We start from the raw sequence: 12928 nt of genomic DNA, 5'->3' as shown, positions 1-12928 counted from the left end.
TGCGGTGCTGTCGGTGACGCGCCGTGACGTCACTCGGCTGCTGGAAGACGCCGCCGCTCCGCTCCGCTCCTCTCTGACCGTCTCCTCTGCTCCTCTCAGCGGGCGTCAGGCTGCACAGAGCCGGAGGAAGGGATGCAGCCAGCGGGCGCGTACGGCGCCGCGAAGGCCGGCAGCTTCGCCTTCGATCCGGTCGCCTTCATCACGCATCCCCGGACCATCCTCAGACTGATGTCGTGGGTGAGTTAAAGCCTCCTCTGCAATGTGAGCGTTGACATCAATGGACAGGCCTACACCTGCACACACACACACACACCCTCTGTCTCTCTGTCTCTCTGTCTCTCTGTCTCTCACATTGTCTGCATCTCTTTGCTATTCTGTCTTTTATCCAGTCAGGATTATTATTATATTTTTTATATATAAAAGGCTCAGTAATTGAGTTAAATCTCTGTTGTGCAGCTCTTTGTAATAAATAGAAATGATTTCAGTGATGCAGCTTCTGTCTGGAGCTTCAGGACCACAGTCTAATTACCATATGTTTATCTGGAGCCTCTTTGTGTCTAGATGTGAACGCTTTGGATGTGAATGCTCCCTATAACCAGAATGTAACACCTCTCTATCTCTCTGTCTCTCTGGTGTTGATACTGTGAGTCATCATACAGCACTTTAATATGCACTGAAGGAACAATTTGGGTTTTTAAAAAGAGCCATATATGCAAGTTAACAGAAGCACATGATATACTCTTTCTGTCTCTGTGTCTCATAATTCAATTCAGTTCAACATGATTTGTCATGTTGTCACCAGTGCTCCTTAAAAACAGTAAACTAAATAAAATACAGCAATAAAAACAAAATCAAGTCAGGAAGTATTTGGATGAGTAAAACAGAACAGATAATACAAATTGGAACAGATTAGTACAATAAATACAATGTAATGTAAATATAATGTGACATGCAGACATTAAAGTGAATCGTGAGAGGCTGCAACAAGCGATTATTTTCATTATCGATTAATCATGATGATGATTCTCTAGATTTTTTTAAGTGTTTGCTCTATAAAATGTGAGAAAATACTGAAAAATGTCAAAAACGTCCTAAATCCAAAGGGGATGATCATCAAATTGCTTGTTTTGTCCAACCAACAGTCCAAAACCAAAAAATTATAATTTTACTATCTTATGATAAAACAAAGAAAAGCAGCAAATACTCACAAATAAGTGGATTTTTTTTGCTTAAAAACTGGCTAAAAAGAATTGATTAATAAAATAGTTGTTATTATTTTTCTGTCGATGGACGAATCAATTACCCGACTAATTGTTTCAGCTCTAATAGAGGTATCTAAAGATTGGTATGTTAAACATTTATTTTGCATGCTGTTGACAGCCCTTCATCGTCACATATTGTGCAGTTACAGTTACAGCTACATGTCCATCTCTGGGTTGACGTCCTATAAAGGCATCCAGTTTATAAGGGAATTAAGTAATCAAATCTCTTAAAGGATCAGTTCACCTAAATTGCATTCTGCCATCAACCAAGTAGCCTACAACTGAGGTAAACTGCTCAAAGTTCACTGTTTGGGGATGATTTGATGTCTGAAAATGTATTTGGTAATATATTCCACTAAACAAAAGTATAAAGTGAAATGGAAAGAAAGGCTAAAACTAACAACTATGTACATTATCGATAAATCTTCTGCTTATTTTCATAATGAATCTACTAATCGTTTTCTCTATAAAAAAGAAAATGTCAGAAAAAAGTGAAAAATTTCCATCACAATTTCTAAAAAGCCCAATGTGATGTCTTTAAATGTCTTGTTTTGTCAGACCAACAATCTAAAACACAAAGATATTCAATTACAATGATATAAACCAGAGAAAAAGCAGAAAATCTTCACGATTGAAAAGCTGAAACCGATGACTGTTTGGCATCTTTGCTTGAAAAAAAAATTACTGAAACAATTAATCTATCATCAGTATAGTCGCAGATAATTTTCTGTATTCAATTAATTGAATAATTTCTTCAGCTCTAATGGAAACAGACCTTAAGTCAGCTCCTAGAGGGGTCCTGTGAATCCAGTTTGATATTATGCTAACACAGTTCTTAAATAAATTAGCATTTTATCAAATTATAACTAGGCTGACTTGAGGGTAGGACATCCTACATTGAGGCACACTTTTGTTTAGCAAAACAAAAGTACTATACGAAACTCAACAGCAGAGTCCTCTCAGAAACAATGTTACGTGGGATAATCCACAGATCCTGTGGAGAGTTTTCCATATTTTTCTACCTCATACAGAGGTAGATCTGTGGATCATAACCAGAAAATTGCTTCTATGAAACGACACTGCTCTACAGTTGTCTGTGTGCCTCTATACCATTAAGAGGGAAATGTTTTGTAATTGGGGTGAACTGACCCTTTAAAACTAAGAGAAGTGTATCTTTGTATCTCATCCACACACACTTGAAGAAGCAGTGTTTATTGGTGTGTCTGTGTGTGGTATGTATGAGGAATGAAAGGCATTCATACACCAGTGTGAGTTCATTCTCTTCTCCCTGTTACAATCATAAACCAGCTCACGCGTCTTCTTCCCCTGCAGGTTTTCTCCGTGGTGGTGTTCAGCTGTATCGTGAACGAGGGCTACATCAACATCGGCAGCGAGCGTTTGCTCTGCGTCTTCAACAACAACGCTGATGCCTGTAACTACGGCGTTACCGTGGGCGTCGCCTGTTTCCTCGGCAGCATCTTTTTCCTGATCCTGGACATTTACTTCCCCTCCATCAGCAGCGTCAAGGACAGAAGACGGGCGGTCCTACTGGACCTCGTCTTCTCTGGTACATAATATACACAAATACAGCGGTGGAAAGTAACAAAGTACATTTACTCACTTACTGTACTTAAGTACAATTTTGAGGTACAAATTATAATAGCATTAATAATAATAATACAAGTTAAAAAAAAGATGATTGACTTTACCTTTTTTTTCTGACCCATCTGTGTCCCGCCTACAGGTCTTGCCAGCTTCCTGTGGTTTGTTGGCTTCTGTTTTCTGGCCAATCAGTGGCAGGCTACCTCACCAGACGAGCTGCCGTTGGCCCAGGGCTCCGACGCTGCCAGAGCAACCATCGCCTTCTGCTTCTTCTCCATCCTGACCTGGGTCTGTATGTTTAAGCCTGTGTCTAAAACCTGGCCTACAGTACATTTACATGTGTGTGTGTTCATCATCATCATCATCATCATCATCATGCTTGTGTGTGTGTGTGTGTGTGTGTGTGTTTCAGGGTTATCAGTGTCTGCTGGCAATGAACACATTTAAGAGCATTTCCTTCATGGAGGACAAGCAGAGGCTTCTTCCAAAGAGCTCTCCCACCCTCTCTCTAGTCTAAAACACACACACACACACACACACACACACACACACACACACACACACACCTGTATATTACTCATTTATTATGGCGGAAAGTTTGTATGTATTATGTGCTATAGGATCAGGTTTCCTTCAGTGATACTAGCTAGTTCAGAGGGCTTTTTAAATATTATATATATTAATAGTTTTCCAATATTGCTATATATCACTATATGGCAAATGTATGCAAGGTATCACATCAACCCGATCTCATGGGAAGGCGTATAAATAGCACGATTATACAAGGACATTCCGCATGTCATAAGAATGCATTTTATCTTTTTTTGGGTGTCATTTTTACGCCACGCAATAAAACCACAGTAATTCTGCAAAACCACGTACTTAGATGTAGGAATAACATCATGGTTGGGTTTAAAGTAAGTAAACTAAGTAAAGTACGTACGGAAACGGCGTAACATAATTACGGAAAACACGGCACTAAAAAACTAACATAACTCCAAAATAACTCAACAACACTTTGGGACACAAATACTGGTCTTGAACATCGATCTCCTGGTTGAAAGTCCTGTGTTTGTTTGACTCATCCCCCCCCACTATAAGCAGTCACTAACTCTTGAGTGTAGCATATTTACACAGATGCGTTTACATTGCAGTCAATACAGACTACATGGTGCACAAATGACACGCCAAAAGCAAAACATTGTTCTTATTGCACACAAAATGACTTACGAATTACCGTTTCATTCATACGCCATTTAGTGTGACTGGGCTGATCACATAGAAGGTAAACTTATGATGATCAGTGTGATGAGCTGTAATCCATCCTTCTTATGTGTAAAACAAAAAACGCAAAAACTCATTACGTTAGTTTTTTGACAACAGTTTGCTTAGAATCATTCATTTGAATGAGTGATTTTTAGAAAAATGGAAGTGAAAAACAATTACTTCTCATGGAATTATTTGTGGTTAATCTGTTTTATAATCAATACAAGGTCATGAATTTGTGGAGCGGTGGTGGTGGCCCAAAGGTTAGAGTTTTCCAAGTTCGATCCACTGACCAGCAGGATAAATGTCGGTGGGGAAAGTGAGAGAGCAGTGCTGGCACGTCTTTCATTACAAGCATTCAGGTGCCCTTGAGCAAGGCCCTTAACCCCGAACTGCTTAAGCTGCACAGTAGCCAACAGGTCAGACTGCGGCTCCACTGGGCTGTTTCCAGGTGTGAATGTGTGTAACTGAATGTTCCTGAAAAAGAGCTGCTCTCAGCGAGACTTCCTGGGTTAACTACAAAGTGTTTTAGAAAAAGAATTGCAATGCAGAGGACATTGCCGGTCAGACAGAGGCGGACAGATTTATTGTCCATTGACAACTCAATGGACCTTGTTAAAACAATTTTACCACCAAACCAAAAGCAGCCATTCATCTCACTGTCAGATGACGCAGAGAGGTTAAGCTGTAATTGTGTCAAGGATGTACAGTATGTTACAAAAGACCCTGTTTTTTTGGTCTGCCAAGGCATTTTTTTTCCAAACGTTCTGTGGCAATTGGTTCCAATATTCTTCTGAAGAGGATTTGTAGCATGTGATAGAGAGCACTTCGAAGTTAGTTTACTAATCATGAGGAGTTCAACTCAGCCTGTGATTATAACTTAAACTTTATTAAAATCGTCATATGCAAACAGGTACATACATGGAATTTGACCTCTGCATTTAATCTTAAGCATTTAGGAGCAGTGGGCTGCTGTAAAGCACCCAGGGAGCAACTTAGGGTTCAATGTCTGGCGACCAGCTCAACCCACTGAGCTACAGCCGCCTCAGTATAAATGTAAACTGTCAAGTCCAACCCGTTCTCGGTGCGTTGGTTTCCGATGCCGAAGAGCACTTACCAAACGGCGGTATTTGACGAGTTGGGAATGAGAATGTGTTGCCAAATCAAATCAATTTTATTTATGTATGCCAATATCACGAATCACAAATTTGCCTCAAGGGGCTTTACAGACCGTACATCATACAACACCTTCTGTTCTGAGACCCTCGGTTCTAATGTCTTCTGACTTTCTAATGAGAAAAGAGTGATGTCATAAGGGTTGTTCCATCTACTAACCATCATACCTAACATCTGCCTTAGAAACTGGGGGCATGGAGTTTTAAAGAAGGGGATTTAACAAGTAGGTACAGTAATGCACAAGATTCTCTCAAGTTGCTTTATGGGAAATGGAGCATTTTTGGAGTTTAACTATTCTTTTTTTAGTCTGTCTCTTGTCAGTCCCCCAACTACATGAAAGTACAGTATTAAATCGCAAAACTTTTCTTTTGACAGGTGACCTAAACCTTTTGTACTCTGCTCCTCTGGTTTCTTCAATCCTCCTTCTCTCTATTTTGAGTAACAGCACTTTTAACCAAACTATGCACATGTCCAGGTTTATGTAATAGCCTTTTTCCACTGCAGGAACTTGCTGAAATGTAATTTAACAATGTAAACATCGTCATGGGTTCTGCTTTTCTTTCCACTGTTCTGTTCACTTTGGGGACGAGTTCCTAGAACTCAATTTTGGCACCGCTCAGGAGATTATATATGCTTTCATGAGTTTCTGTCAGTGCTGTCGATTGTGAATGAGCTAGCAGATGTGTTCCTACATCACAACAAGTCAGCCAAAAAGTGCAGGGAAAAACTTAAAAGGATTATATCAAGATTATAGAAAAACAATGGGTCTGGAGGAGAAAATTGCAAAAGTGTGGAGTGATTCGTCATGCTGGATTCCATTTCAGGCTGACCAGCTTGTGTATATCCATACATACTGTATGCAGCGGACACTAAAGGAGGAATCCAAAACCAAAACCACACCAGGTTCTTTAAGGTTTAAGTTTTGGGAATCCCTAGATTATAGGTTGTTATGTTTTTTAGGCACACTAGAGGGGCGACTTTAGTGGTGGCAAACTAAAACATCTCAACAGCTATTGGATGGATTGCTATGAAATTTAGTACAGGCATTCGTGGTCTCGGATGATGAATCCTAATGACTTTGGTGACTTTTCATGTAGTGCCATCATCAGATCAAAATTTCCCTTTGTCCGATCAACTGCTTTGTGACGAAATACCTGAAAAAGTAATGATATTCCCATCAGCCTCACCTGTATTTTTTATTTAGGGCTAATTAGCAAATGTTAACGTGCTAAACTAAGATGGTGAACTTGGTAAACAGTATACCTGCTAAACATCTGCATGTTTGCATTGTCATTGTGAGCATGTTAGCACACTGATATTAGCACTATAGACTCTTCATCTTGCTGTGAAAAAGTGCTGTAACAGTGGCTCTAATGCAAATCAGTGTGCCACTAACAGCCTTTGCTAATGTGCGTGTGTTTGTGTGTGTGTGTTACTAACAGGCTGTACTGACGCTGAGTGCACTGCGACGCTTCTTAACCGGCAGCAACAAAAACTTGTTCACATGGCAACACCTGGATCCTCCCTCTGGCAGTGCTCGAGCCACACCGTACCCCATCGCCAACGGAGCTACCATAGTAACCACCAACCCCTATCAAGCGCCGCCCTTCACTGAAACCCTGGACCCCCAGAAACTCACACAGCAGAGACCCGTGGCTCCTGCCTTCTAGAGACAGACGGAATGGTGCGTGTTGAAAGACACTGCGTACCGACGCGGGCATGGACAAGTTCCTGCCTCGCTGGTTAGTGGCTTTCCATCGTCTCCTGCGATTGGCGGGATTTTGGGTCATGTGAGGATGTATGATCTATTTTCACCATGGCAACTGCTGGCTCAGCTTAGTTAGTTGTAACTCTCTGTGTCAAGAATACTGTCTTCTTCTGCTCACACACACACACACAGATTTTGATGCACGCAAACACAGCTGTACTCACTCACACCTGGATGTATACATGTAGTCTACACCTGGAAACACACACATTATATATACATACATATATACACCTGGAGGCACACACACTCACACACACACACACACACACCCTGACTGCATGTTCATACGGTGAGGTGCAGAATAACATAGACGTAGATCTGTGATGATGATGCTCCATCTGCCTTATAAAGGGATACAAGGTCTTTAGTGAAGGAAGTATTGAAGACAGTGAAGCTGTGTAGCTCTGTTTATCTGCTTCTGTTTGCCCTCAGTCTGTACAGTCTGACCAATCGCAAGCTGCCCTGCAGACCTGTGGCCTTTCCTTGGCTGAAATTGAGACAGGCAGGCAGCTTGACCAATAGATTGCAAGGAAACGAGTGAGGGGGTGGCAGAAATTGGTACATTTTCTTGGCAAGAAAATAAAGGCAGGACAGCTTAATGCATTCTGAATACTATAGTGTTTCAGTGTGAAATATTCATGTGATTAAATATTTTATTGTGATATGCTGAAGTGGTGAAATTAAATATGAAAAATAAAAATCTATCGACCACCACTATCAGAGCTGTGAGTCTTGCTTTGTTCACCTCCAAATAGCTTCATCCTTGCTTCTTGCAATGTGAGCAACTCTAATAGTAGTGTGTTAGGCAGATTAATCAACATCTGCTGGAGGACCATAATTAGAAAGGATACTCGAGTTATGTTGAATTCATTAGCAACAGTAGGCAGCAGCTGTGCTGCATGTTATCTCTTTTTTTTTTGATGAAGCACCCCATGTTTAGGGACCTCAACAAAGTATGCAGAAGTCCTGAGGTTAAATTTAATACCTTTAAACACGATTCTTAAGACCCTTTCCATTAGGGGTGGAACGGTTCGTGTATTCGACCCGAACCGTTCGGTTCAGGACGTTCGGTTCGGTTCAGTCCGCGACATCCTTTCGGTTCGCCGTTACAAAAAATAGTTATATTATACTATGTCGAAAAATTTAATTTAAAAAAAATCATAATATAGTATGTCAAAAAAAATTACCAAAAAACGGCAAAGTACATAGTAAGTAAAAAGATTTCATGAAAAAAAGTCATAGCATTGTATGTCAAAAAATTTCTTGAAAAAAAGTCATAGTATTGTATGTCGACAAATTTCATGAAAAAGTCACACTATAGTATGTCGAAAAATTTTACAAAGAAAAAGTCATAGTATAGTATGTCGAAAAATTTCATGAAAAAAGTCATTATGTGTATGACTTTTATTTTATACTATTGACTTTTTTTCGACATAATAAACTATGACTTTTTAAATTTTTTAGACTTTTTTGTTCTCTTTCGTTGACATGCTATATATTGACTTGTGAAATAGATCACGGTGGTAGATATCTGGTTGGAATACTGGAGGTTGTGAGTTCGATCCTTATGTTACACACACTGAGTTTTGAGGGTTAACTTCAAATGGAGAAGTCAAATAGAAAAGGAAACATTACACCAGGATACCCGGTCAACTAGCTCAGTCTGGTAGATAACTGGTTGGGAGGTTGTGAGTTCGATCCTTATGTGATATCTGGTTGGAATACTGGAGGTTGTGAGTTCGATCCTTATGTGACACAGACTGTTTTCAGGTCTAACTTCTAATGACAAAGTCAAATATACAAAGAGAACAGTCACAAGTGCGTGTGGCATTGGTGGCTTGGTTGCTAAGTTCCCAGTTCTGGCTGCGGCAGAGCGGATTCGATCCCCACCCTCACATTGAAGTTAGCCCTTTGAAGCCCTCAAAACTCAGTGTGTGACACACTGAGTTTTGAGACAACAAAACAACAACAAAACAGTATGTCAAAAAAAGTCATAGTCATATGATGAAAAAAGTCAGATTATAGTATGTTGAATAAAAATTCATAGTATGTTGAAAAATTTCACCAAAAACGTAATAGTATAAGTTTAAAAAGTCAAAAAATTTCACAAAAAAATTTGTTGAAAAAGTCAAACTATAATATATTGAAAAATTTTATGAAAAAAAGTCACTGTAAAGTATTTGTAAAAATTTCATGAATAAAGTATGTCGAAAAAGTTCACCAAAAAAGTCATAGTAAGTCGAAAAATGTAATGAAAAAAAGTCATAGTATAGTATGTCGAAAAATGTAATGAAAAAAAGTCATAGTGTATTATGTCAAAAACTTTCACCGAAAACGTCACAGTATAGTATATCGAAGAATTTTACAAAAAATAGTCATAGTATATTATGTTGAAAAATTTAATGAAAAAAAGTCATAGTTTAGTATGTCGAAAAATTTCATGAAAAAAAGTCATAGTATGTTGAAAAAATAAAGATAACTTTAGTATAGTATGTCGAAAAAATAAAGAAGTCATGGTATAGTATGTTGAAATAAAGTCTTAATAAAGATAGTATTTCGAAAAAGAAACACTATCTTTTTTTTTGTCGAAAAAAAAAAAAAAAGTCATAGTATAGTACATCGAAAAATGTTAGTAAAGAATGCCATAGAACATAAAAATCATAATATACTTTGCCGTCAAAAAAAAAAAAAGCAACACAAAGCAGTAACGTTACGCTTCACGGATATTTCCACAGACCGACTTCAGGCATGGCTCAAACTCCTTGATCTCTGACCATTGGGCCGAAAACTTGCATTTCACCATTAGCCAAGTCAGCAAACTGACACACTGACAGCTGTTGTTGCCTGTTGGGCTTGAGTTTGCTATGTTATGATATTTTTTCTGCTAAATGCAGTACCTGTGAGGGTTTCTGGACAATATTTGTCATTGTTTTCTGTTGTTAATTGACTTCTAATAATAAATATATACATACATTTGCTTAAAGCAAGCCTATTTAACCACTACCATGTTGATAAGAGTATTACATTCTTGACAGACATCCCTTTAAGGTACATTTTGAACGGATCAAAAATTTGCCATTAATTTGTTGATAAGTAATTTATAATATTGTTTTTATTTATTTAATAAAGAGGAAAAAGACAAAGATTAAGGAGTCAAATTAAAGTCAGACAGGAAGTGATTTTATTCCAGCACTGTCCAATCATGTTACTGCAGGTGAGCTCACTGTATATCATTCCCTGCTTTCATTCTGCAGGAACATTATACAATATTATGAACATTTGCATCATCCAGAGTCATCGTTGTCGTCATCATTATTATAATCAACATCCTATTACGCTGACATCATCATCAATCATCCTCATCATCGCCAGCAGATAAATTGACATTCAAAAATGTAGAAATTCACCTTTGTAGTTCTCGTATCATCGCTGCTGTGTTAATAAAATATAATCTTAACCTTTTATTCTACAAAGTTTTACACACCGTTATATCACCTGAATAAGCCCTTCTGTACATCTGCCTCTGTCTGAACTTCACCCCGCACCCGTACAGTATAATCTCTTCAAACGTCAGGTGAGGCGGCCAGCTCCAGCTTCAGACAGCAGGGGGCAATCTAACTCTGCAGACCTGTGATCACATGCTTCATACTCACCTGCGTCTGAACTACCTCTACCCTGAGAATACTAAGACAGAAAAAAGGAAAGTGGAAGGGGTGAGAAACCAAGCTCACTGAACATTCGAATGGGTGGGATCAGGAAAAAGAGAGGTAGAAACTACTAAAGCCAAGGTCACACTACACGACTCTAACTTAGAGGCTCTAAGCGCAAATTGATTTTTCTGACTGTCAGGGATGACTGGATTCAGGCTGGAGGAGGTTTCTCAAACATAGATGTCCATGTTTGATTTGACCAGGAAAATACTGCAATCTGAGAATGATCAAGCAACTTCCAGTGGCAGTTTAGTGTAGGTTAAGAGGTAGGAAAAATAGGAAGATTAGTCATTATGAAAAAACAAAAACTTACACTCTGTTAGATATAAGATTCTCATTTTGATCCGCTTTTAACAAGCTGCTGTACAATTTGTTTTTTTTTGGAGCAATAAGTCTCTAACAAAATGTGCCTGCACCAATTTACATAAGCGTGCACTTACAAATTAAGCATTTATATAAAATTATTTGACAGCTTTAACTTTTGTGAGAGTTTATCTATTTCTTTTGTAAACATAAACTGTAATTTCTGCACCACAGAGCATGGTATTAGGGAATTTTACTTAAAGTAAACCGTTCTGGCAAATTAGAAAGTTATTATAAGCATGAATGAGATGCTGTGTGTAGAGCTGTAAAAAACAGTTTGATTAATCGGTTGGTCAGTCAACAGAATCGGCAAATATTTGCTATTCCTTGTCTAAAATGATAGTGAATTGAATATCTGTCTGATGTTTTAAAGACCAAAAAAAGTATTGATTTACCAAGAAAATAATCTGCATATTAATCAATAATTAAAATACTCGTTAGTTGCGGTGTTTTCTCTTTGTCAACATGTCTATGTGTACATGAGCAGATCAGTCAGTAACTTACTCTGTGCTGCACCTTTCGGGTGATTTTGTCTTGTACTCTGACCTAGGCTTGAGGTGCAAGGAAAAGGAAGAAAGTGAGGAGAGAAGAAGGAGAGCAAGCAAGGGGAAGGTTGAGTAAATATAGCAGGGGGGTGACTACTATGTGTGAACTAAAGCTAGAACTATGATAGAAGAAATGGAAACTTGTGTGCATCTTGTGTGCAAATAGCACAATGGGTTAAGAGTCTTTGAACACATACGCACTCATACACACACAGTCTGAAAGATTTCTGCTCAAACACCCTGTGAAAATCTTGTGATTGGACGGGACGAGGCGAGGGGCGGGTCCCAAAACGGGAAACGGATATCCTTCCTATTTTGGATTGCGGCTCCCGCCCCTCTCGTGTGCTTCAGCAGCACATCAGGCTCCTCCACTTTAACAGAATAACCAATCCATTGAGTTTGTTTAGTCATCCACGGGACTTCCCTCTGGTTGATTAGGAGAGAGGGAGGTGGCATCAAATGACAGAGTCCGCCTTCTCAGCTCAACACTGCTGTCCGACAGCTGCGTTGCCATAGTAACCGGCTCCTCTCCTGGCGGCGGGCTCATCCTCTGCTTCCTGTTCCTGCCCGACACGGGAGACACTGATTGGCTGAGGCGGGTCCTGTGCTCCACAGGGCTCGGGGTAAGGTGTCTGCTTTTGTGTGATGAGCTCGGAGGGAGTTGTGAGTGTGCGTCAACAGAACTGTTAATACGACTCACTTCCTCGTCTGCGTCGTCTAACTGGGGCCCGGGGTCGGCGCCCGTGCTGGCTGCTATGGAGCTACAGAGTGATGCTGATATGGTGGATTCACCGCTGGGGACCTTCAGACTGGACAGCCTCTTCTTGACATCTGTTTCTGGCTGCGAGCCACAGATGGCCTGCTCAGGTACATGTTCTTGCCCAGTGGTTTCACTGTTGCTCCGGCTGTGGCTCCTGCATGAGATGACCCTCTGGGGGTGTGTATATTTCAGTGTGTGTACACTGGACGATCGCTGGCGTGGTGGTGTGGAAGAAACAGCGGGCACAGTGAGGTGAGGCTCTGCCAGATCGTCAGCTGAACCGCTCTGATCCACAGAGTCACAGCGCACAGCCGCCTGCAGACACAGCACATGCACACAAACACATTTAAATGATACAATCCTCATTATGTATGGGTTGAGCAAGTAAAATCATTTAAAAAATGTTGCGTAGGATGCAGTAAAAATCATTTTTTAAAAATCTAAAATTGTCAGAAAATGGTAGAAAATTAAAA

At 39.7% G+C, this 12928-nt stretch overlaps 3 protein-coding genes across 5 annotated transcripts in view; 2 read left to right on the top strand and 1 right to left on the bottom strand.

Annotated features, from left to right (window-relative positions):
* Nucleotides 1–12928, top strand: part of zgc:136472 (uncharacterized protein LOC678514 homolog) — a 32224-nt gene that overhangs the window by 8120 nt on the left and 11176 nt on the right. The window lies entirely within an intron of this gene.
* On the top strand, nt 16–7792 carry LOC119485212 (synaptogyrin-3-like). The gene is made up of 4 exons (XM_037764609.1): nt 16–237; nt 2595–2829; nt 3007–3152; nt 6749–7792. The coding sequence occupies exons 1-4, from the start codon at nt 133–135 to the stop codon at nt 6974–6976; spliced, it is 714 nt and encodes a 237-aa protein (XP_037620537.1). The 5' UTR covers nt 16–132; the 3' UTR covers nt 6977–7792.
* LOC119485208 (voltage-dependent T-type calcium channel subunit alpha-1I-like) overlaps nt 10236–12928 on the bottom strand; it is a 52518-nt gene continuing 49825 nt past the window's right edge. For all 3 annotated transcript variants that reach the window (XM_037764603.1, XM_037764602.1, XM_037764604.1), the window contains exon 35: nt 10236–12770. In XM_037764603.1, coding sequence (XP_037620531.1) covers nt 12099–12770 — 672 coding nt within the window. In that variant the 3' untranslated portion in view covers nt 10236–12098. The remainder of the gene's footprint in view (nt 12771–12928) is intronic.

Source organism: Sebastes umbrosus, chromosome 3, assembly GCF_015220745.1.
Source record: "Sebastes umbrosus isolate fSebUmb1 chromosome 3, fSebUmb1.pri, whole genome shotgun sequence".
NCBI classification, from domain to species: Eukaryota; Metazoa; Chordata; class Actinopteri; order Perciformes; family Sebastidae; genus Sebastes; species Sebastes umbrosus.
Note: the sequence above shows the minus strand (reverse complement) of the source record. Positions and strands in the feature narration are given on the sequence as shown.